Here is a 25,825-nt window from a genome sequence, read left to right on the forward strand (position 1 = left end):
TTAACTACAACTTTCAAATTTGTGTCTCGAGAATAAAAATTTTTGCCTAGTAGGGCTTGCTTCCCTTTAATAGTTCTTTAATATGAGTTATGTCGGGTCAATGAGTTTAGAATAATTATAAAAAATAGATAATTTTTGCAATTATTGTAAAAAAGGGTAAAAATCAAAAGCTCATTTCAAGTGGGAACTTTAAGTAATTAAAGAATACTTTTGGGGGGTAACCGAAAACATTTTATCTCCTCAGAACTCCAAAATGTAAAATTTACTCTCCACCCCTCGCCAATCTCCAATTCTGCATTTCTCACTTCTACTTTACACATCTACAAACCAAGTAACCAACGCGCAAATACAGACACTACAAAGTACAAACTGAGCTAGCTAGGGTTTCACTTTCCGAGCTTCCCCGCCACCTCCACCGTCTATGGCCGAAGTAATGGACGTTCCGGCGGACGGCTTAGAGCGCCGCCGTGACCGTGAACGAAGCAAAGAGAACAATTCCGTCGAAGATCCGCCGGCATCTTCTCCGCCTCCTCCTCCTCCGCCGAGGCGTGGCCGCGACAGAGATTCACGGGAACGGAGAGACGACAGAGATTTTGATCGCCGAGGTGGTCGTGGGGACTATTACGACCGTAACCGGTCTCCTCCTCCACCTCTTCGAGAGCGGGAGTACAAACGTGGACGGCCTAGTCCTAGCCCTCCTCCTCCTCTTCCTCCTTATCGAGACCGCCGTGGTGGATATTCTCCTCCTCACCGCCGTTCGCCTCCGTTTCCACCTTATAAGCGCTCGCGTAGAGATGACTATGATGGCGGCCGCCGTGGAAGCCCTAGAGGTGGTTTCGGGCACGGTGATCGAAGGTAAGTCGTAAAGCTTTCTTACGTTTCATTTTCTCTGTTTATGCTCGTAAATCTTCTTTTAGATCTTCAATAATTAGTCAAATTAGCTAACTAATAGGAATTGTACCTAGTGGTTAATGAAGTAGGCAGAGAACTATGAGGTCTTAGTGGAGGCAAAAAAACACTATGTCTACCTAGGCCTTGCTGGACAAAACACAAAGTTGTTTGGTAACTGCAGTGGAATACTACCGTCATAAAGAAGGTTGGATTTGAGGTTTAGTTGTTGTTGCTGCTGTAGCTAAGTAGTAGGAATTACATTACATACATAAATAAGTGGAGACAGAGGTGGAACCAAATATTTTAACATGGGATTCGAAGAATGCAAACTTGCATTGTGAGTGAATAAACCTAACTATGTTGGGATTTTTTTGTTTGATAAGGTAACTATGTTGGGGATTTAACAATTCACATCAACAACAACAAACTCAGTGAAATCCCACAAGTGAGTTATGGGAGGGTACCCAGACCCTCTACCTCATGAGGGTAGAGAGGCTGCTTCAGGCAGACCCTGAGTCCAGGAACATAAATGGGGGCAATAAACAAACAATAGCATCAACAAGGTAATAGGACAAAAAAAGCAATTGGCCATGTAATAACAAAGATCTAGGAATAGGAAAATACAATAATAGTGCCAATATTACCGGTAAGAATGACACACCTTGTACCAACAAGGAACTAAGAATAGTAAAATAAGACTGGTACTAATACTGCTTAACAATTCACATATAAACCATATAAATGAAAATATTTGTTTTTACCCTATTTATATAGTGTGACTTTTCCACAAGGGGGATTCAGTTGAATAGAGCATATAATGAATTATGAGTTCAATCCATCTTGTTTAACAGAAAGACGGATACTCCTTGCTCATTATCATACAATCACATATTCACAAACTTTATGTGGGGCAATTGTTTTCATTTCCCATCTCTTCAAAAACCCGTAAAAATGCGCTAAAAATGGAAGAGCATTATCGGGGAGAACCCAAGTGAACTTCAACTTCCGTTACCCAAACTGTTGAAAAATAAAAATCATCTTTTTGTTTTTTCTTTTTCATTAGCTTTCCACGGGAGGGGTACAGTTTAGATGTATGCCAAAGTTTCAAACAAAAGGGAAATGAAATTTTGATCCGAATCCCATCCTTCGACCAATTTTTTAGAAATTCTGTTTATGATAATTGCACACCATTATAAGTACATTTAATATGCATTTCTCTATTTCAATTACTGCAAATCTTCAACAACACACTTCTATCTGCCATTGGGTATAGGGGCAGACCCAAATGATTCACCGCATTTCAAAGCTGAAAACAACAAATTTCTGGGATACAAAAAAAGGAAAAGGTAGAAGGAACACTTACTAAAATTAATATGGTGATGCACATTGTTGGTTTCAGTGTGTTAGATTAGTGTATTTCAGCTGGAATTTGGTGGGATAGCATAACGATGCAATATAGTATACTTTCTAGGGCGTTGCTCATTTTTAATAAAAACTTGTAATAAAAATGTTTAAGTGCTGGCAAGGGTTGCGTAAGTTGGGTTTTTGCGGGTTTGCTAGTAGAACATAGATGTTATTATGTTAAGCTGGAAAGTTTAGCTTCTGTGTGGTTCCAGTTTTGATTGGTAGTATAATGTTCATATTATCTGTTGTTCAAACAACAGCAACTTCATCTTAATTACGTCAGGTTGGTTATATCAACCCTCTGTACCATTCCACTCTCTTTGGATCATTTCATTCAAACACTCGATAATGTGTTATTTATTTGAAGACTGACAGACCTTTTATTTAGTTTCACATGCACAGTTACATGTTTAAGATTGATTCATTTATGTCTGTCTGCCCTAGCGTACATGTTGAGGTGCCATCATTATGTATGTAAACGTGATTGGAGGATAGGGATATTAATACTGCTAACACAAAAAAAGATAGATAGAAATACTGTTAACAAGTCACTTATCGGTTATCACTAAGAACTTGCTTCAATTTGCAGCGTAGATCTTAATTTTCCAGAAAGTTCATGATTGGACTCTATTTGTGGATTCTCCTAACATTGTCATTGTTATTACAATTGAGGATGTCGTAATGCTGCATCTTTACATGGTTGCTTCCTCCCCCTTTTACCAAACTTTCATCGCTTTTGCCTGTGTTCAAGAATCTTTCTTTGGTCATAGTTGATATCATGTTTATTTTCTGTTGTATTTGGATGGCAAACAGCCATTTCTTATTCCCATGTGCTAATATGCAATTAGATTCAATAGTTTGTTTGATGCTGATTTTTGTAGTTGGATAAGCACCAAGTATGTAAACACTATAACTTTTCTTGTATTGAATGATGGATTTGTGGAATTTAATTGGCGGTGAAATAAGTGACTGAATCTTTATGATTGAATGTTGGATCATCAATAAGAGGAATAGAAGTAACTAAACAATGATATCACAATAGAAGGTGAAGAGTCCGATCTTTTAGTGAAATCAGAACTTTGCGTCTTTTGTTGGTCTTCACCCACCGGGACACCTTGGTTTGTGAACTTTGGTGGTAAACACTGGTCTTACTGCATGATCTAGAATGATTGGCAAACTTAACCAATGGTTGATCATTGAGCTTCTAAGGCCCAATGTATCATCCACAAGACGAGTGCTGCTAAAATGTGGATGTTAAGGTGAATGTGTGGGCATACAATATTTATCAAGAATTAGAAATAACCATATCTAACAGAAGGCACAAGTAGCCCAAAAAGAGAATAAAATGAGACAAGATCCACAGAGATGGGTTGTGCATGTTCTTTTAGACCTCCAAAAGCGCATGTCCTGAGGTGGGCCAATATGATGGTTGAAGGTGTCAAAAATGGACGCCGTAAACTAAAATCAAATTTAGAGAAGTTTCAAGAGATCTACTCAAATCAATGTGGACATAGCGAGTAACAACACACAATAGAAACAAAGGATCAATAAAGGGGATACCCACTAGTTGAAAGTTATGTTGTTAGAGGTGGGCGTTGTTATGTTCAGTTCATTTTTTCTAATTTCAGTTAGTTTGGTTCACGACTTCAAGCTTTTTAAAAATGGGCTTCTTTTGACAAAAAGGGCTTCCATGTTAATTTTTCGGGTGCTGCTTGTGGAATCACTATTTCTTCGGTGGAACTTTTCCTTATGTTGGGCCATTTCAAGCGGACGAACTGATTATAAGCGGCTATAGCAAGTTAATTGATTGATAAATTGAAGTGCCAAGAATACTAGGCCCTTCAGGATAATTCTTGTCCTTTATGCCTGAGGAACTTATGATTTTTCCTGCATTTCATATTTCATATTTCCTGTTGTCGATTTTCTTGCAAGTATTTTTATGATGGTGCTCTCAAAATCTTTTTGCTATTGCAGATTTGGTTATGACTATCAACCCGGTTATGAGCGTGAGATGGGGGGTAGACCTGGTTATCCTGATGAGAGGCGTCACGGACGATTCGCAGGCCGCTCGGCTGGTGGCTATCGAGGTGGTCCGTTTCATTAATATTTTACCCTCTTGGAGTATTGGCTTTCAGTGGGCGTGTTAAATGTGTAGCATTTATGCTATTAGAAGTTTATAAGTTTATTTTGACTAATATGTAGTTTAAAGCACGACTTATGTATATCCATTGCTTTATCGGGTAATTAGAAAATTATGATAAGTCAAACAAGTTATGTCTTGCCCTTTACTTTGTTATCTTAGAGTGTGTTTGACTGTTTGGGTTAGCCCAAAGCTCGTCAAACTAGCTTTTAAGCACTTTATTGGCTTATTTTTGTGCTTGGTAAACACCAATAGTGCTTTTAAAGCAAAACAAGCTAAAACAAGCAAAAGCGGTAGTTAAACCTATTATCTCTTACATGTTTTTATAATTCCAAAGCACCCTTCTCTCACCAAAAGCCCAACCCTGCTTTCTTTCTTTTCCTTCTTCCCTCTCACATTGCTAGTTCCTTTCTGCCATAGCAGGTATTTTTCTTGGTCTGCAAATGGGTCTTTTGTAGACTACTTGGCTATAGACTGTACAACCTTAGCTAAATTGGTGATTTCCTTGATCCAGAGTTTTTTAGAAATTCACATAATTTGATCAACCTTGAAGTTGTAGCTCAGTCATTTATTAAATGAAGTAAATAAAGGCATGCATAAGAGAACTTGTAGCCTTACTTTCGGTGTCAAGTGCAAAGCCTGGAAGAGAGAACCACCTTCCTTTATGGGTAAGTCGAGATAGAAAGTGCCTTAAGTACAACTATAAGACTATGAGATGGATCTAAACTATTAGGATTCAATGATTGCATGGGAAATTCTTTATGTCTAAAACGGAAAAATTGATATTGCATATTCGCAAGGGTTAACAGTGTAAATGTAGAGAATATGCGAAACCAAAGTGATAACTATTTGTTAATGATATTTGTGGGTAAGTCGAGATCGAAAGTGCCTTGAGTACAACTATAAGACTATGAGATGGATCTAAACTATTAGGATTCAATGATTGCATGGGAGATTCTTTATGTCTAAAACTGAAAAATTGATTTTGCATATTCGCAAGGGTTAACAGTGTAAATGTAGAGAATATGCGAAACCAAAGTGATAACTATGATATTTGTAATGTTGAACTTTTGATTTTCTATGAGTTTCTTTTGCACTATTTAAGTATGTCTTTAAATTTTTCTTACAAGCTTTAGTCAAATTATTAAATACTATTGTTTTTGTCCCAATTTATGTGCGGTGTTTGATTGGGCACGAAGCCACTGATTTTTTTCATCTTGTCTTTAGTCGAGGGTCTATCGAAAACAACCTTTCTGCCCTCTTAGGGTAGGGGTAAGATCTGTGTACACTACCCTCTCCCAGGCCCCACTTGTTGGAGCTCACTCTTTTGTTTTGGTTGTTGTTGTTTGACTGGGCACAAAGTTTAGTAAAGAACGAAAGATTTTTGAAACTTGTGGTCTAAAATGAGCCATAAATCTATGTCAGACTATAGATCATCTTATTAAGGTTAAAATGGGCATTTTAACGTTTAATTGTCACTAAATATAGAAAGATGTTATTCTTTTTTAGACTGACTAAAAAGTAAAGAGTGTCACATAAATTGGGATGGAGGGAGTGTAGGTTATTTACATAAATAACTTATGTTTGTTAATCCTTACGTTTATTAAATAATCTTATTTAATCAATTTATAACTTATGAATTGAGACACAAATTAATTTATGGTTGAATTAATTTAAAATTAAAGATGCTGCAATTATACATATGCGCTCATATTTTTATTAACAACTTTAAGGGCATTTCAGTCATTTTAATAAGAAAAGTATTTATCATCACTCTTTTACCAAATACATTAATGGCCTAGTTTCAGTTTCAACACTTTTATCTAAACAAGTAAATGCTTATTCATATATTTAGCTCCACCACTTAAAAAAGTGCTTTCAAACACTTGGTGCTAAAAAACTACTTAAATTCAAAATCAAACAGGCTCTTAGTTTAAATTCCCCTATAATCCACTGATGTCTCCAACAAACTTGAGGGAGAAAACATTAATAAAATTCTTTCAGTTACCTATCCCAAAAAAAAAAAAGAAAAAAACTTGAGGGAGAAATTTTTATATTTGAACCTTTTTGATATACTCTTTTTTAGGCAGTGTTGTGAAGAGCGTGATGCGAGGAAAAGCGACAACCCCCTTTTCGCTTAAAGCGAGAAGCAAAGCGTTCGCTTTTTTGAAATGAAGCGGAATTAAAAAAAAAAAATTAAAATAAATACTGCATAGACAACACATGTAACTGCAAGCAAATGTTCAATACTTCAATATAAAAACTAAAGAGTAGCGTCAATTAAAGCACAAAAGAAAGGCAATAAGAACTAAGAATAAAGGATATAAAAATAAGAGGAAGGGCAGTATACTATTCCAGTAAAAAATGAGCAGCAGTTCAAACGAAAAAACAGTGCAAGAAAATGAAGAAGAAGAAGAAGAGGAGAAGAATGAGAAAGAAGAACTGGAGGGAAAAAATAATTCGCCAGCATTTCGCTGCTATTTGGACGCTGAAACAGCGAAAGAAAAAGGAGGAGGAGGAGGAGGAGGAGGAGGAAGAAATCACATACCTGGACCAAACTTAATGATCTTGAAGTTGAAAAGTGTAGAAAACTTGAACCCTAGTTGCCTCTTTCTTTCTCTATTGCTGCTGGTCGATATGTTTTAAAGAAAAAGAACATCTTTTTTAATTAAATAGGTTGGCAGCCCTTTAAAACAGAGAAGTGCACGCTTCTTACGCATCGCTTCGCATCGTCGCTTCTCACTTTTTAGTGGGGAGCGAGTGCTTTTGAATACCTGCTACGCTTCAGATAGCAGAATCGCTCGATGGGTCTCCTCGCTCTCGCTTTAAGCGAGGAAGCGCCCGCTTTTCACAACACTGCTTTTAGGTACATTGGTTAATGTGCATTCAGTTTTTCGTTCTAAGATTTTAAGCCAGTAATATTATTCATGATCAAGTTATTTGTTCCAAAATTTTGTGGCATTTGGCATTTCTAGGGATTGACTTTTGACCTATATTTTTTTGCTAGACTGGGGGAAAGGCCGGGGAGGATTTGCAGATACTTTCGGCACAGGGAGCAGTCAAAGGTACGAGTTTGTGTCATTAAGCATTTCTTTTTCCGATAGTCTCGTTTGTGCCTTTATAGCTCCTTGCAACTTCTATAATCGCAAATGAGCAACTTTTTTCCCACATAACTTCCATCTAGTTAACTAAGTCCCAGACATTCCATAGTGGGTGTTTAGTCTGCAGTAGCGAGCTCAGCTGCATGGAGAATGCTATTCTCACTTGAGTGAAATTGTTTGCTCCATGTTGTCTTTGTCATGTCACATTTTGCTCACTAGACTTTTTGCTCTGGTTTTTATTTGGGCATCAATAAAGTAACAAGAAAATTGTGTTTCTTGAGACTTGGGGTATCTTTTGCTTGTCTGCTTAGATGGAAAAGGAAAAGTTAAATAATAGGAATGTGGGTGGTTACAACTTATAAAAGGCTACCCCCGCCTTCCCCGGCCGCGCGTGAAAAAAAAAAGGAACCCGTTTTGGAGGCCTGTAGTTTTTCCAGCAAAACACAGTTTGTAAATGTGGTCCTCTCCTTCATTAAATGCTGGAGGATCAGCTCTCAGGCACTTTCTTTCCTTTTCCATTCAACTAAATAGTACCTTTATGCATCAGAGTGTGAGGCTTAAGAAGGATTTTGTGATTTTTTTTTAGTTGAATTGTTATATGAAAATGATATTGCACTTGTATTGTTTCATCAGTTTTTCTTGAAAACATCAAAGCATTTGGTTTGAATAATTGATGCACTCTTTTGAATATGTCACAGAGAGGGATTGAAGTCTTATAAGCAATTCATTCAGGAGCTTGAAGATGATATTTTGCCAGCTGAAGCTGAGCGCAGGTCAGAATGGCAAAGTCTTGTTCTTTAGATGTTTCAGCTAAGCTTAATTTTATGGCCTCTGGTATAACTTGCAGGTTTTTTGATTTGAGTACATTTTTTCTCGTGTATATGTAAATGTGTCACTGTAAAATAATTGAGCTATTTCTCCTTGTATGCAGGTACCAAGAATACAAGTGTGGGTATATAGAAGCACAAAAAAGAGCTTATTTTAATGCACATAAAAATGAAGAATGGTACACTTCCAGCTCACCTAGCTTCCCCTGCTATCTCTACTTGCTGCAGTTCTCTAATAGAAGTTTTTTGTCCATGCAGGTTGAAGGACAAATACCATCCTACAAACTTAATTTCTGTTATTGAAAGGTAAGCTTTGATGCCATTGTATAGAATTTTTGTTGGGAGAGCTTTGGAGATGCTCTTGTTTGTTACTTGGACTAACTGCTTTTATACCTTTCACCTATTGTTCTAACCAAGTGTATAATTCTGGTCCTATTAATCTCTTCCTTTCTGTCTTAATGTCATGTAGGAGGAATGAGCTCGCAAGGAAATTGGCGAAGGATTTCCTACTTGATTTGCAGAGTGGAACTGTAGACATGTAAGATCTGTTGTTCTTTGTATATCGATATGCATGATGAAATAATGTACTGCTAACTGAAGTGATTCTTTGCACAAAATAGAGGTCCTGGTGTTACACCTGCTTCTGCAAACAAGTCAGGACAGTCAAGTGACCCAAATTCCGACGAAGAAGCCGATGAAGGTGGGAAACGGAGGCGGCATGGAAGGGGACCCACTAAAGAAACTGATTTACTTTCAGTTGCTCCAAAGGCTCACCAAGTTAGTTCTGATCCCAGAAGAGTCCAGATTGATGTTGAACAAGCACAGGCACTTGTAAGGAAGCTTGACTCGGAGAAAGGAATAGAGGATAACATATTATCTCGATCTGATAATGATAGGGGAAGCAGAGACAAGTCGCATGGTTCCTCTGGCCCTGTTATTATCATAAGGGGCTTAACTTCAGTAAAAGGTCTCGAGGGAACTGAGCTGCTTGATACGCTTCTAACCTATCTGTGGCGCATTCACGGGGTTGATTATTATGGCACAACAGAGACAAATGAAGCTAAGGGTCTTCGGCACGTTAGAGGGGATGGCGGCAAGACTTCTGATGCAACAAGCAGTGGAGCAGAATGGGAAACAAAACTAGATTCGCATTGGCAAGACAGGCTGAAAGGTCAGGATCCTTTGGAGCTAATGGCTGCAAAAGAAAAAATTGATGCAGCTGCTGCTGAAGCCTTAGATCCCTATGTACGTAAGATTAGGGATGAGAAGTATGGCTGGAAATATGGTTGTGGAGCCAAGGGTTGTACAAAGCTCTTCCATGCTGCCGAATTTGTCCATAAACATTTAAAGTTGAAACACCCTGATCTGGCAGTGGATGTTACGACTAAAGTACGTGAAGATTTGTACTTCCAGAACTATATGAAGTAAGTGCAGTACACAGTAGTATCTTATTTTTTAACCTTCTTTATTTTTAGTCACTAGGCTAAAGGCTTAAATGATCTCAGTGATGAAAATGCTCCTGGTGGGACTCCTGTAATGCTGCCATCTATGCCGGTAAAGCATCCATGTCTCCTTTCTTTATTTTATTCACCATTTCGTGTGTTTCTTACTTTGCATACAAGTGTTTGAACCTCTTTAATTCTCTACTCCAGGCTTCTTCTCATACTTTTTTCTTATATGTGACTTAAGTAATGCTGTGGTGTCCAGCTATTATGTCTTGTGAATTTTGCTGCTTTTTTCTTCTTTAATCTTCATGTTCAAGAATCTCAGAAAAACAAGCTGGAAGGTGTTGTCATGGTAATTTTGTGGTCGATTGGTTTCCAGACAAATTATACATAGACTGTAATAGAGGATTTTAGTGCGGTGAATAATAACTGCTGGCTTAGGTGTAGTGTCATTAGATGTTTGGTTAATGGTATTAAAAGATATATATGGTGTATAGTCTGAGTGGCTGCTTTATTTGAGTTAGATACAGATTTTTCTCTAGTAATACCTTTGTCCCAAATAGAGTGTAGTGTGTATGGAGGATTTATATAGCTCACTCCGACTAGTCTGAGATTGAGGTGTAGTTTATTTGTTTATTGCCCATTATCTTATGCAATAATATAAATAGCATAATACAATAAAGAGCTTAGTCAGATGTGTCATTATCAAATTTTTTATTAGCTTACATAAAGAACAAAAACAATTTAAAATGAAGTATAATAACTTCACAAGATAAATGAATTATAAATGTTGCATTCCTCTTCTAAGCACATGAAAATAATTTTCGAAAACCTTCTTGTAATTTAAATAATGCCATAAAACACTACTAGAAGAAACAAATGAGAGACAACAAGAGATGGCTAAAATTCCATTAATAACACGAAGGATGCTGTTGTAAATTTCCAAATGCCTGATTATTAAATTGTAATTTGATACCGGGATTATTTTCATTTACAGGAGTAACAAAATGACCCCTTTGAACTTGTCCAAGAGACGAAGAACTTTTAGATTGGAATCCGCAACCTTCTATTTAGGCGTAGCTAATGATTTAAGCATTTTTCTACATGATAGATATTGTGATACTGGATATTTTATGTCACAACTGATAGTCTTCTAGAAACTTGTTATAGAATTGCTAGGCTGGAATCTATGATCCTCTATTTACATAAAAAGCTAGTAAATATAGCCTTTTTTCTAAATTATATCTAAGCTTTTCAACATTCTTCAGTTCTCTAGTGTCCTGATGGAAAAGAGCATGGAACTGAAATCAAAGTTCTAAATTTAGCGTATCAAAACTATTGGAAACATATACTGATTGTTGTCCCCAGGGCTTTGATTCAATGGTAAAGGTAGTACAATAGAAAGGGTGTTAGGCGCACCTCATGAGTTGAACCAGGTCTGGAATTTAAGTGGAGAAGGGCAGAGAAATGGGCTCATTTACCACTGAGTTTCGAAGCTAGAAACAACGGATTCCTCGGTTATTGGGAAAACCATATACTGATTGCCCTGGTGGTTTGGACAAGTGTGCATCAGTACCTCATAGTATTTTAAAATCACTGATAAAATTTCTAACAATTGTGAAGTAAATGTTTGTTTTGTCCTTGTGTCATAAGAGTGTGCAAAGAGTTGTTTGGATGCAAAAAATCCCATCACACATCATCCCAGCCAGAAAATTGATGATTGCATGTTTGAATCCTAAATATTGCCTCCACATGATGGCAGTTAGTGATGTTTACATGAATGGTTTAACCTGAGTAATTCGGTCTCTGACGTCTTTATTGCTGCGATAAATTCATACCAGCTAGATTGTTCTTTTTGTTGTTAGCACCTGTATTATAATGCTAAGTTCCGCTATTTGTCATCTGTGTTTCAATGCTGTTTATCTTCTTTTTTGTATTCTTGCTTATGTGATCTTGGCGCATTGTCCTGAAGGAGCTAGTCCATTTTTATATGTTGATTCGATAAGGAAACATTGTGATCTCATGTATGACTCAGTCCTCTTTTTATCATATTTTTCAATCTGTAATGATTTTAACAGCATGTGGATAATATGCAGATAGAGAAGCCACTAAGGCGCCGGCCTGGGCTAGATGGCCGACTGAAGGATGACAGAGGGAGCCGTAGAGATCGTGATGGTCGAGCTAATGGTGGTGAAAGGTTTGATTTGTCTGACAACCCGAAATCTGGGGATTTTCAATCTAATAATGATGGTGCCAGTGGGGGAAATCCTGATGAAGAAATGTTTGATACTTTTGGTGGACAAGGGATTCCAGTTGCTCCTTTCCCTTCAGATATGGCTCCTCCGCCAGTGTTGATGCCTGTTCCTGGTGCTGGGTAACTTAAAATGATTCTCCCACTTGTTATATTTTCAAAACTAGGTCTCAGCTATGACTAGTGTATTGCTCTTGAATTTTTGATTATGCATTTTCACTGCAAGTGCAGTCCTCTTGGGCCTTTTATTCCCGCGCCTCCTGATGTTGCAATGCGGATGATGCGAGAACAAGGAGGCCCTGGTCCTTTTGAAGGTGGTAGAAATGGGATGTCTGGGCCTGCAATAAGTGGGGGGGGCCCGATAATTGCTTTACCTCCTGCATTTCGACAGGATCCTCGTCGTTTGCGAAGGTATTTTGTGCCTTGAAGTATTTTCAGATTGACTAATGAAGAAACTAATAGTTACCATTATTCAAATGTCCCATCTCACTAAAATCTGTAAAATCTAGTCAATTGTGAATTTGGCACTGTGTTTGTACAGCTTCAGGGAAATTGGTTTCTATCTGGCGAGAAGACACAATATGGTTATTCCAAGTGTTGCTATTGTATTTTGATGACTTGTAGAGCACGCCAATAAAATCTAGATAATGGCTCTTTGGATAGGTTTGATGTAAGATTACAATATAGGCTTTGCATTGTCTTGTTTGGTGTCTAGACGCACTAAAAACAACCAGGAAATAGAAGGGCTGAGTTATAGGTTGTGTGAGTAAGGGCTTGGATTAGCTTATATTATAAATGGCTCCTGGAAAGTGGGTAGTGTATTGTGCTAAAAAATATAATGGTTGCGGGCTTCATCCGCATTGATACAATGTTTTGTTCCAACTCCAGCATATTGGTAGGTACTAACCATTCTAAATTTGTGGGGTGGCTCAGATTCTACTTTTTGATGTTTTCTATATTGATTATCTCCTATTTTCTTGGTTACATAACGTTCTGAGACAATGATGTATAATTTAACGCTTTTAGCTGTCTGCCCCTTACTCTCTAGAACTTCCCGTGCATGTTTTACGCCTTGTGATGTCTGTTACCCCGAATAAGATTTCTTCTTAAATTTTCATTTTGGTATGTGGTTTTAACTTATTTGATATGTTTTTTTGGTAATCTAGAATCTGGTTATGTAGTATATTTATTTGCATGTGTTTTCTAAGTTAATCTTTGTATCTACTTTTAAAATATGAAAAATTAATTTTTTTTGATACAATGTACACTGCTGGGTTCTGCAAAGGATGCATCGTATAATTGGGCCTTTAGAGGATGAAAACAAAGATGCTGAGTGTGGGATGTTGCTCCATGGACCATTAACACTTATGTAGGTAGTACGGAGGGAAAGAAATATGAGATTTTCTTGAATCTAATGAGCTTCTGTTTTTTTTCTGATCAAGCAAAGTGTAATTTTATTGATTAAGGGAAAATGTGAGGTTCCTATTTGTATAGAAGATTGGGCGTCTTTGCAGAGAATCATATGTTTCTGTAGATTCTCTGTTTTGTGTGCACCTCTTGTATACGGGAGCTTTACCATTATCAGTAAGATTATACTTTACTTGATTAAAGAAAAAGAGAAGAATTCCATGATACTTAGACTGCAAGATACTTATGCTACGACTTGGAGCTACTGCCTCATTTATGCACTACTTTGAAAAAGCAATTCTTGTGACTACTGACTACTAGACATGAGGGCACATGTTCAAGATAAATCGGTGTAAGCTGGTTCTTCTGTGTCTGTAGAATAGGTTGAAGTGGAATTTTGATCATGGGTTCCATGTTGAGAAGAATAAAAAGACAGAAAAAAGAAGACAGGTGGAGTCCAGTTTGTGTAAATTTTCACCTCTTCTGTTTATGTTCTCAAGGCAAGATTCGGAATCAAGAAAACTTATTTGCTGCTCAAGTAGATGGAGGAATGCTATAACTACCAAAGCTGAGTTATTTCTGGAAATTCTCCGAAGCTGTTTTCTTACCTCCTGATCTGCTAGCTCTATTTTTCTTTTAGAGTTGCGATTGGATACCTTTTCCCCAAAAAAGTAACTACGCAAAATGAATATGCCCAAGTAGCAGTGTGTCATGCATCATGCATTTAGTTGTCATGTGTTATGTAATATAGTAACCTGCATCTCCTGTTAAGAATGCATAGGACATCACTCCTACAATGTTTTTAAAATGCATCTGTCTGTTTCTGTGTAATACATGGGATATTTTGTGGACGTTGATGAATAGGAAGTCGAGTTAGATATACAAGGATTTACAAATAGCAGCATTTTGTTGGTGTTACATACGCTGGAGGCATCTGAATCTACCTTCAGGATTGGAGGAAAAAGAGCAATAGTGCATAGAGCTATGTTGCTCGAGCAGCTAATGGTTATCCTGTTATATCTTGGTAGTAGTAGTTTTGTTTTTGAATAAAAGTGTGACTGACCTGAATACATGTTATGCCATTTCGTGATTTAATTTGTAATAATCAGACACTATACTTGCTTTCTTTGGAAAGAAAACTATCCATACTTTATTAATCTATACTGACCTACATCTCAACAATTTCGCAGCTATCAAGATCTTGATGCACCTGAGGATGAAGTTACTGTAATAGACTACAGGAGTTTGTAGAGTAGACATGGAGAATGGAGTAATATTTCTTCAAGTGGGTAGAAGGCAACCTGCATTGATGCACATACAACTGCGTTGATGTCGAAGCAAGAGCGGGTACTTGACCGTCTTGAAGTTATGAGGAACCAACTGCATCGACATGCATAGTTGGTCTTTTAGTTGAAAGAAAACATGGTGGGGGCTGGATTTTATTAGATATTCTTGGTGCAGTAGTACTTGCTAGCTATTTCCAGGTTCTGCATCAGCGTTTAAGCTCGCAGAATTTCCAATTTTTTTCTCCTCCCCACTTGATGTGTGGTGAATTTAGGAACTTTGCTGATAAGAACTTGAAATGAGAGAATTACAAATTACTAGATATTGTAAAATATATTTTGTGACTAGAGTTGTCAGTTGTGCCTTCGGGGACGTCCAACAAAACTGGGACTAGAGTTGTCAGTTTGTTTTTGGTGTTTGCATAAACTTAAATCGAAGAAAACCATGTAGCTGTTGAGATTTCTGATAACGTGGAGCAGTTACCTTGATTGTGAATGCTCTTAGGATCTAGTGTTTCTTTTATTTTTCATAGCCAATTATTTGTTACGATCTGGTGTTTCTTATTTTTTTTTCCATCGCTGCTGCAACTTTGCTTTCCTTGAGCGGAAGGTATATCAAAAACTGCCTTTCTACCTTCACAAAGTAGGGGTAAGATCTGCGTATATACTCTCTCTCCAGGCTCACTCATGGGATTATATTGGTGCGTATATACTATCTCCCTAGACTCACTCGTGGGATTATATTGGGTGGTTTGTTGTTGTTGATCTTCCCAAAGCAGAAAAATGTATGTCCAATTTATAAGGGATTTATGAATGCGGAGTTATCAGATTTATTTGGTACATAACTTAGCAGAGTTAGGTGATATTTTCTCATTTCTTTTGGTGGATAGAGTTATTCGGTATTTGTATTGGTAGAAGGTGGCGGGTATCTGATAGGATAGTGGATAGTGAGGTGCGCAATTGCTCGCTCCGTCAAGGTTTATTTGTTCACTATTAAGTTGGCATACCCCTTAAGAAATAATAAATAATATGAGAATTTTACTATATCATTCCTAATTATTATAATTGGAAAACTAACTTTGACTATTATAAATTTAAAATGTTGGGAAATGATAAAGGGTAAAATAGGTATAAGATGGTAAATTTTCATTGGTTTTCCAATTTAGACAAGTAAAAGTGGATATATTTTTTTTTGGCAAGTAATTAATTTTATTACCAAAAACTGGTCAGTACTAACTCAAAGAAAGAAGAAAAACAACACAATGGACAACCCCAGTTGTGCACTACATCAGTGACTCATGCACCACAATTTCTCATCCTACTCAATAGCATTTCCTATGTAGGATAGTGATTCAGTCTAATTGAATTCTTGTTCAACTTCTTGCACATGCAACACAATGTATCTGGTAATTCTCACTCATGGCAGAAGATGATTCAAGTCAGAGACAAGGTTGAACCTCACATTATTTGGCATATCAACTCTCGAAACTCAAGTATATGGTGGGATAATTGGACCGAAAAAGGACCTTTAGCTTCCTTATTTTCAAATGCCAACAAAAGCTCCAAAATCCTTATTAAAGATTTTATTCAAGATGGCAACTGGAATATCCAAAGGCTCAAAGATTTGTTTCCAGATGAGCTCATTCACCATATAGAAAATATCAACATTGGTAAGCATGATCTGCCTGGCCAAGCTTTTTGGGATCTTACTGATAATGGTAAATATTCTTACAAAACATCTTTACATCTGTTCAGAGACGCAAAGGAGAAAGATCGATTCCTTACAAAGGTATGACACTCTAGCATTCCTTTTAAAATTTCTTTCCTAACATGGAGATTGTGCTTATCTAAACTTCCTTTTGATGATATTATCCTTGATTTTGGTAAGAACATTATCTCTAATTGTAACTGCTGCAATAACCCAAAAAAAGAGACTATGCAACATGTTTTTGTTGAGAGTGATGCAGCTAGGTATATCTGGAAAGCTATAGGATCCCCTCTAGGAATCATTCCTATGCAATTGCCAATTAGAGGATTAATAAATCATTGGTGGCTACAGAAATCTAAGAATGCTCTTCACAAATTTGCTCTCCAAATCATCCCTATTATAATATGTTGGGAGATGTGGAAGAGTAGATGTTCTTGCAAATATGGTGATGAAAAGAGGTTCAACTACTACAAGATGAAGCAACAGATCTACTGGAATACTCAAGCTGCAATCAATAGAGCTTTCCCAAAATGCAAGCTAACATTGCCTTGGGTCAACTTTTGTGACAACATGATGAAACTTCAACCTATTCCTAAGGCTATCTCAGTATGCTGGAATAAACCTAAACATGGAGTCATTAAAGTAAATACCGATGGAAGCTTTATTCATTGTAATGGAAAAGCGGGATTGGAAGGAGTGGTGAGAAACGACCAAGGAGATCTCATTATGGCCTTCTCAATTCCTTCAAGATGCAGCAACAATAACATGTCAGAGGCTCAAGCTGCTATGTTTGACATTAATTGGTGTGTACAAAATGGGTTCTCAGACTTCACAATTAAATTGGACTCAATGCTGGTGATGAATATGCTGAAGGAGGGTGATACCAACAACTATAGGTTGAAGAAGATCATAAAAGATACTTCACATATAATGAACCAGGCCAATATTACCCCTGTGCATTGCTTCAGGGAGGCAAATGAAGTAGCAGACTCTTTAGCAAAATTGGCGACTACTAACTCTGAAGCCAAAGTATACCTTTCTTTCCAACAACTCCCAAAAGGAACTAAAGGTTCTTTTGTGCTTGACAAACACCTGATGCCTACTGTTAGGCTTAAGTATGACAAAGGAAATTTTTTTGTTAGCTAAGTAGTAAATGTCTTGTACTTTAATAGAGGCGCAAACTAATGTAACAACCTCTGTTGGATGTATATCAGTGTGTTGTAATCCTTGGAGGTAAGGCTCACATCCCCCTCCTATCTTTTGGAAATAAATACCCCCCAGGAAGCCTGGGAAATTCTATATAAAAAAAAAAAACTTCTTGCACATGCTTAAGTTTTCTTGGATTATCAATTTAATAATTGTACTAGTTGTTCTGCTCTTGTTCTGAAATACCACCAGGTTTCTTTCTCGCCAAACAAACTAGACAGTTGCTGCCATGGTCAACCTGTAGATAGTAGCACCTGAATTCTTCCCTTTGTAGTGCCTGTCAAACCAGTCCAATTCATCAGTCCAGTTGATAGCCTTCCTTGTAACCTCCTGCCATTGTAGTAACTTATCCCATATATATGCAGAAACAATACATTTGAAAATAAATGATCAATACTTTCCTGTTCTACCCTACATAGAGGGCAACTCTGATCAACCACCATCCCCTACTAAGCTAATCTGTCTCTTGTGTATAATCAGAGGCGGATCCAAGATTTAAATCTTATGGGTTCAACTTTCAAGATTTTTAGCATTGAAAACCATTATATTTTTAAAGTTATGGGTTCATATCTACTATTTTTGTAATTTTAATGAATTTTTACATATAAATTTCTACTCCGCGTCGAAAGTTATGGGTTCAATTGAACCCGTCGGTTCAACACTACATTCGCCCCCGTGTATAATCTGCCATGTGCCACTAAATTCACAATGAATAGCCATTTAAGATAACCTGGATTATTACAGATGAGTCTTCTCCATGCAACTTTTGTGTACTAGCCAAGCAATTGTAGATAAATCTTCTTGGTGGAGAAAGAATCACATGAAAGGAGACCTTCTTTAGTCATTCAATGCTCTTTTCTATAAATCTTCAATGTATAGTTTAGCTTTGAATACCTTCTGTATCATCCAACAGGCTTGTTTAGGTATTTTATCCCACATTGACTCCCCTTTCCCATAATACATATGAATCCACTTTACCTAAAGGATATCTTTCTTTTTACTTAACGTCCAGAGCAATTTGCACAATGCTGCTTTATTCCACAGGTGTATGTTCAGGAGATTCATCCCACCTGCAACTTTAGGCATACAAATCTTTTCCCAGGCTAATAAGGCTTTTTTTCTTCAATTTCTTCAATTTCAATCCTACTACAGTTACACATCTCTATAACAACATACTTATATAACAACACTTCACTATAAAAGCCAAGCTTTTCCGTAACCAATTTTCATGTTATAATATATGTTTTCTATAACAACATTTCGCTGTAACATCCAAACATATTCGGAACAAACGAGGTTGTTACAGAGAGGTTTGACTGTATACTATACACATGGTTATTTGTCCATGTAAATGTTCTTCCTACTGCTTTCATCTCCATCAGACCAGCATGCTGCAAGAACCTGCTATAATCACTATATATTTTTAGTATTGTGGGCAAGTAAACTTGGACGGAGTGAGTATATGACATGCGTCTTTTAATAAGATTTATAAGTTTTTCAACCGAAACCAAATTGGCGAGAACTTCAAAGGTCAACATACTGGTTAGAAAAATGAAGTGAATGAAAGCAATGGTTAGATAATCCAGTGGCGGAGCCAGAATTTTCATCAAGGGGTATCAAAAAATAAATAATTAGTTACATCGAAAAGTCGAAGGGAGTCAACGTATAATATATATACATAAAATATAAAAAATTATCTAGTAATATAATATAATTTTCATCTGCCAAGCCTTGGTTCAATGTCGCTCCGCCACTGAGATAACCGATGAAAACACAAAACGGGCAACTTCTGGGTTTGTATTTAATGTATACGAATTAGAGCCATAAAAAGAAGTTTCAGAACAGAAATAAATTTACACGTTTCTTCTACATTTCCTTTTTAATATTGAGCACAACAAGCGTTCGATTTAGCATGATGTTTACCCTGAAAAACGAATAACAATTAAATTTTTACGTGATTTTAAAACAAACAATAAATTGTGTTAGATTAAACAGATAAATGACGTGATAAATTGTTTAACCAATGAAGAGGAGTGATCTCGGACTTAGTAACAGCTTAATGGAATGCCTGCCTTCGAACCGGGGCTCACGTTACTGATGATTTAATGAACAAAAATGAGAACTTTGAATAACAGAGAAAATAAGAGTATATTGATTTGATGTGCGTCTTACAATGTCCCTAATGAATAATCAGACCCCCTTTATACAGTATGAGAGTTTTACTCTAAGTACAATTCCATAAAAGGTAAAACTCTTCTGTTTAACTAATCACCGGTTCTCTGGTCATGCTCTCTGAGGCTTTTAGGGTTCGAACCGGAACTGGGGGTCATGACCCCGATACTCCCGAGGGCGGGTGTTTTGCCCGGACCCCGGATCAAAGGGATCCTTGCCTTTACGTTTCTTGCTCTGTTCACTTCATCGGAAACCGAGGCGTCCCACGGGCTCGGTTTCACCCGTATACACATGATTAGTCCATTTTTTGAAATCCTTAGACATATAGATCTTATATTGGTTTCAACTTGGCCATTCTTGTAAGAAAAGATGAATAAAAGATAATAACAACTTGACCTTCTTGTGCAATATTATCTCATCATTCCTCGCGTTTAAGTTTTTTTCTTGTGGTTTTCCACCTGGTGTATGTTACTCATATTGCCCCACTAAATTTGGTTTTGTGTTTGGTTAAATATTGATCACAAATAAAGTGAAACTAGGAAAGTAAAAGGTATCAATTGGAATATAGAAGAGAGAAACCATAAGTTTTTAGATCTAAACCTTTTAGTAAAGTTTTTGTAGTTAGCCTTTTATATATAAAACTGTCTGGAGAATTATCCAACTATTTTCCTTTTTATATGATTTTTCCCTGTCATTTTTTGGGTAAAAGTGAGCATAGAAAAGGCACATTATATAGATGTCTTCTAGTAGAAAAGATAAAGAAACAAAACTCAAGGCTAATATAAAAATTGGTGGGAAAGGAAAACAAAGGGATAACCTCAAGTCAAGAAGAAAATGGACAACACAAGTTCAATAGAAGCACATATATAAATTTCCTCTGTATACAAAATTATTGCAGATAATAACAACTCTGAACTTTTAGCTGCTACTTGGCTCCTCTTCCTCTGTATTAGCTTCAGCTTTTTCTGGTTCAGATGGAGTTTCCATCTTCTCAAGCTTTGCTACCCGGAATATCGCCAAATTGGTGTCCCCTAAATGAGAAAGTCGACACATTTGATACACGAGTTTAACTTTTATACACTGACAGTATAAAAGAATTTTTAAACAATCAAGTCACCTAAAAGATAATTACAAGTAACAGTTCGTAATAAATAAAATTAGTAACCTAGAAAAATAAGGAAAGTAACTTGCTACAATACGTTAAATACACTGATCGCGTAAAAGTTCTTTATAATGTAAGTTACTTAACTTATGATATCCCAACTTCCCCTAGATAGTCTCAAAATTCTTTTTTTCCTTTTGTCCTTTTTCTTCCCTTTTTACTTATATAATGGATTTCTAATGTTTCTCATATCATCAAAGACGAGGGTGCATCAAATATTCCATTTGGTTAATGCTACATACATACTCCATATCCACACAAGAGATTGGCCATTGACATATGTTCTCCTTTCAACAAGCTCACGTGGTCTAATGTCGGTCATGATGGAGGGCAGATAAAAGAGAAGGATTTACAGGCTTCTAACATGACAAGCTTCCGAAAAAGAGGTGCGTATGACGCTTTGAACAAATTCGACATGAGAAAGTGAGAGAAAAGTGAAGTGTTATATAAGACAGAGCACAAGTTCACAGAGTATGTCGATGCGGCATAGCCCAGCGAACAAATCAATGAGATCCGTCGGACCCAGTGTTGTGAAAAGCGGTCACTTCCTCGCTTAAAGCAAGAAGCGAAGCGAGGTGATCCATCGAGCGCTTCTGCTATCTGAAGCGTAGCATGTATTCAAAAGCGCTCGCTTCCCACTAAAAAGCGAGAAGCGAGGATGCGAAGCGATGCGTAAGAAGTGTGCGCTTCTCTGTTTTAAATGGCTGCCCACCTATTTAATTAAAAAGGATGTTCTTTTTTAAAACATATCGACCAGCAACAACAGAGAAAGAAAGAGGCGATTAGGGTTCAAGTTTTCTACACTTTCCAGGTATGTGATTTCATTGTTTAGCGTCCAAATAGCAGCGAAATGCTGGCGAATTTTTTTTTTCCCTTCAGTTCTTCTTTCTCATTCTTCTCCTCTTCTTCTTCTTCTTCTTCATTTTCTTGCACTGTTTTTTCGTTTGAAATGCTGCCCATTTTTTTACTGGAATGGTGTACTGCCCTTCCTCTTATTTTTATATCCTTTATTTTTAGTTCTTATTAGTTGATGAAGAAGAAGTTGAAGAAGATGACGAGCAATATAATAATGATAGTAGAATACAAGAATTTGACAATCTTGTCGAAGAATAGGATGCTCATTTTGTGCTTTAATTGATGCTACTCTTTAGTTTTTACATTGAAGTATTGAATGTTGTCTATGCAGTATTTATTTTAATTTTTTTTTTAAATTCCGCTTCGCTTCAAAAAAGCGAGCGCTTCGCTTCTCGCTTCTCGCTTCTCGCTTTAAGAGAAAAGAGGGTTGTCGCTTTTCCTCGCTTCACGCTCTTCACAACACTGGCTGGACCAAAGCGGACTATACAAACCTAATTAAGGCGGGTCAATCTTGTGGACTCTGGACTAATTAACCATATTCCCTGATTTAATTATACACGGACGAAATTATAACAACGGTTTAAAGGGGAAGGAAAGCAGGATACAACAACCACCAATGTATTCCTACAAGTAGGGTCTGGGGAGGGTAGGATGTGCACAACCTTACCCCTACCCTAGAACGGCAAAGAGACTGTTTCCGATAGATCCTCAGCAAAGGAAAATAAGATACAGAAAGTAAAATTAGGACTGAAGCTTTACCAAATGTCAAGAGACTTCCAGGTGATGCAGCAGCAGCCACACCAGGTCTGAGCCTCTTCTCTCCGATGAACGTGCCATTCGTGCTGTCTAAATCTGTAACTACGAGATACTCTTCCATGCTTTGTAGCAGAGCATGTACAGCAGATACTGTTTGTACATTAACAGATATTCAGCTGCAGAAACTAAAACTTTTTTTTTTGGCAAACCAACTTTATACCTTGACTAAGTTTATATTACATCGACAATGCAAAACTTGCTTACACTGTCAGTGTATGTAAGTAAAATCCTTCCCTTAAACTACTCAAAAAGAGGAAAGACGAAGCATTTCAGTTGAGTTTAACTTCTATAAATTAACAATGTCGAAACAATTATATCATCAACTCATCTAAAAAGATAACTAAAGGTAATTAATAATAAGTGGAACTAGTTACTTGAAAAGTAGGTCGGCAACCCTTTTCAACAGGTTAAATTACATAGAGTAAACATTACTTACACGGTCAATTTCTATAAGTAAAATTATTTCGGAAAACTGCTTTCATTACCTGTAGGCACCGGAATGACCATATCTGCCTTCTCAGCAAGACGTCCGACAGTAACTGCACCCTAAACCATGTTGCAGAATTTGCAATTAACATACATGGCACACGTACGTTAAATGGTGAATCCAATGTCGCAAAAAGAATTGTACATCATAATACTTACAGAAGGTATTTCAAGAGAGCCTGGCTTTGCAGTTGGAGAACCGATGTGTCTTGCGTCTCCATCACCTTTTTCCAGCATTGATGTATTCAAAAATTGATAGTAAATCAAAAGTTCTAAACTAAAGGGTACATGAATAGATGATAAGATCACAAAAAATGCTTAAAGCTCCTGTTGTCGTTAACCATATCTAGAGATTACTATACTCTGCAGCTTATAACACAATTCATTATGAAAGAAGAAAGCAAGTAACACAAATTCAGGTCCTTGCTTTAAAGCATCAACTAGGAACAGTACATACAACATGTGGTTCAGGGGCGTACGCAAGATTTTTTATAAGCGCCATCGATATTTATAGAAGAACGAAGAATAAATAACTTTAATTATCACATTTCTACATAAGAAATGGCGTTAGTGCATTGATTTTGTTGAGTCTTAAGTTAGAAGAGGTTCTGAGTCCAATTCTACTTACCTATAGTTTTTAACAAGAGGCTCTCTCAAATATATGCCAAAAATATTTTCTACTTGAGGTTCGAATCTACGGCCTCTTACAACAAAATAAGGCACTTAACCAGCGTACTAGACGATGATCTGTGTCTAAGTGGTGACATTTTCTCTTGTTATTATTTCCCACAGTAATAATACTTATGTTTAGTAAAATTTTCCGACGAGGCGGTGTCGCGTGATACTGCTTCGTTCAATGTGCGTCCGCCTCTGATGTGGTTCACAATGATGAAGTCAAGGACAAAGGAAACAACAAACTACAAGGGAAAATAGTGATTTTAGTCTCTCGAGTTGTTACCTTGGTTTGATCCCTACATATTTTTTAACTGAGCATATTTACCCTTTAATTAAAGAGTTTAACTTGTATGCGCTCCCGTATAATTTTTTGCACCATCATGTTAAAATGACCTACAACGACATATAATTCTCTATAATAAGCCTACTTGTAAATATCAATATGGAGAATAAAGAAAATGACCAGCTATAACATGCACTCACAGCGTAAAAAGCAATGCACTATCAGTGTATATAAGTTAAATTCTTAATTTAAAAAGTGTAAGAGTTTGGTCTCTAAAGTTTTCCTTATTTTACTTTATAATGGTAGTGTCGGACCGGCTTATGCACATCATTTCTTCGGATACTTGCTACTTCTTACAAGCATAGGTATGAATAATTCTGTCCACCAAAATTTAGGCATATAAGAAAAAATCACCTAACTTTTTTTTCTCTATTGGGGTTTATTATTTTCCCTTTTCTTTATTCAAGTATTAGTTCTTGCAATATGTTAGGGGTTCGAGCCATGAAATCAGAGTAGGTTGCCTACGTCGCATTCTCTTGGAGTGCGGCCCTTCGCTAATGAATGCAGGATCCTTTGTCCACCGGGTTGCCTTTTTTTTATAGTTCTTGCAAATTTGATCCCCTTAATTGTTTCCCATTCTAAATTCAGCACTAGCTCATGATCATAAACTTCTATAGCTAGCCCGGTGCACAAAATATTCCTCGTTCGTGCAGGATGACCTATATACCTATATGTCACGCAGAGAACTTTACCGTTACTCCAAGACTATCCTTCCCAAAAAAAAAAAACTACTACCACATACCTATAAATTCAAGAAGCCATGTAACAGAAACATTAGTTGAATTGCTCTCCGCCACAGAAGCATGGATAGCTCCAAATTGTCTCAGTTGTTTTCTTGCATTGCATTTTAGCTTTCTGGGTATGCAATTAAATCCAAGAATATTAATGGAATTGGAAGAACAAACATTAACTCTAGATGGGAACAGAGATGGTAGTTTTGGAAGATTAGCATAGGAAAGAGACTGTGAAGTTGTAGTTAATTCCATCTTTTTCTTTTATGGATTTTCTTGGTTTTTGGTTCACTATTTTATGAGTTATATATGACCTGTGGATAAAATTGCTTTAGAGCAAAAATGTGGTTGAGGATTTGGCTTATATGAAATGCTGTCACAAATATTTTGGATAACAAAATTCTTGGGTTCCAAAGTGTCAAGTAATACTACTTTATTTTTTGGATTTATCTTTTATATAATCGGTATAATTTAAAGTTTTACTACTCTCTCAATTTCAATTTATGTAACATAATTTTAAGTCGCCATGAAATTCTAAAGATATGAAAGAGTTTTTGAAAATTGTGTTCATAAATATGCTATAACTTTTAAAACTGTTAGAAACTTGTAGTACCATATATTTTTTTAAAGCTATAAAAACTTCTGAGGGTAAAATGAAAAGTTTTAACTTAAAGTATTTGAAAATGGGTGGATAAAAATTTGCACAGCCTGTCACCCAAAGGGATTGGTCGTGGTAGAATATCCCCGTTTTGACTGGTCTTAACAAAATATCTATGCTTTTGACTTGAACACTATAGTTATTTAATCTTTGAAAGTTGAAATTCTTGTTTGGTAGCGAAAATAGAAGTTAATGACCGATTATTGATTAAATTATTTTGGATGTTGATAAGTTGTACTTAAATTTTTAGTTTAACACAGATTT

At 36.7% G+C, this 25,825-nt stretch overlaps 2 protein-coding genes across 3 annotated transcripts; one reads left to right on the top strand and one right to left on the bottom strand.

Moving 5' to 3' along the window:
- The first annotated feature begins 234 nt into the window (after window positions 1-234).
- On the top strand, window positions 235-15,245 carry LOC107774571 (serrate RNA effector molecule). Of its 2 annotated transcripts, none has more exons than XM_016594148.2 (12): window positions 235-855; window positions 4,270-4,382; window positions 7,443-7,500; window positions 8,235-8,309; window positions 8,468-8,542; window positions 8,622-8,669; window positions 8,833-8,901; window positions 8,984-9,787; window positions 9,869-9,917; window positions 11,905-12,182; window positions 12,291-12,470; window positions 14,657-15,245. In XM_016594148.2, the coding sequence occupies exons 1-12, from the start codon at window positions 422-424 to the stop codon at window positions 14,715-14,717; spliced, it is 2,244 nt and encodes a 747-aa protein (XP_016449634.1). In that variant the 5' UTR covers window positions 235-421; the 3' UTR covers window positions 14,718-15,245. The 2 variants fall into 2 exon arrangements, with proteins under 2 accessions (XP_016449634.1, XP_016449633.1); XM_016594147.2 differs by having other exon boundaries at window positions 243-855; window positions 4,270-4,385.
- Window positions 15,246-20,595: 5,350 nt separating this feature from the next.
- LOC107817814 (uncharacterized) lies at window positions 20,596-25,243 on the bottom strand. Its single transcript, XM_016643691.2, has 5 exons — window positions 24,915-25,243; window positions 23,314-23,378; window positions 23,154-23,214; window positions 22,612-22,758; window positions 20,596-20,866 (listed from the first exon to the last, which is right to left on the bottom strand). Exons 1-5 carry the CDS (start codon window positions 25,156-25,158, stop codon window positions 20,754-20,756), a joined length of 630 nt encoding a protein of 209 aa, XP_016499177.1. The 5' UTR covers window positions 25,159-25,243; the 3' UTR covers window positions 20,596-20,753.
- Between the last annotated feature and the right edge of the window lie 582 nt (window positions 25,244-25,825).

Source organism: Nicotiana tabacum, chromosome 19, assembly GCF_000715075.1.
Source record: "Nicotiana tabacum cultivar K326 chromosome 19, ASM71507v2, whole genome shotgun sequence".
Lineage (NCBI taxonomy): Eukaryota > Viridiplantae > Streptophyta > Magnoliopsida > Solanales > Solanaceae > Nicotiana > Nicotiana tabacum.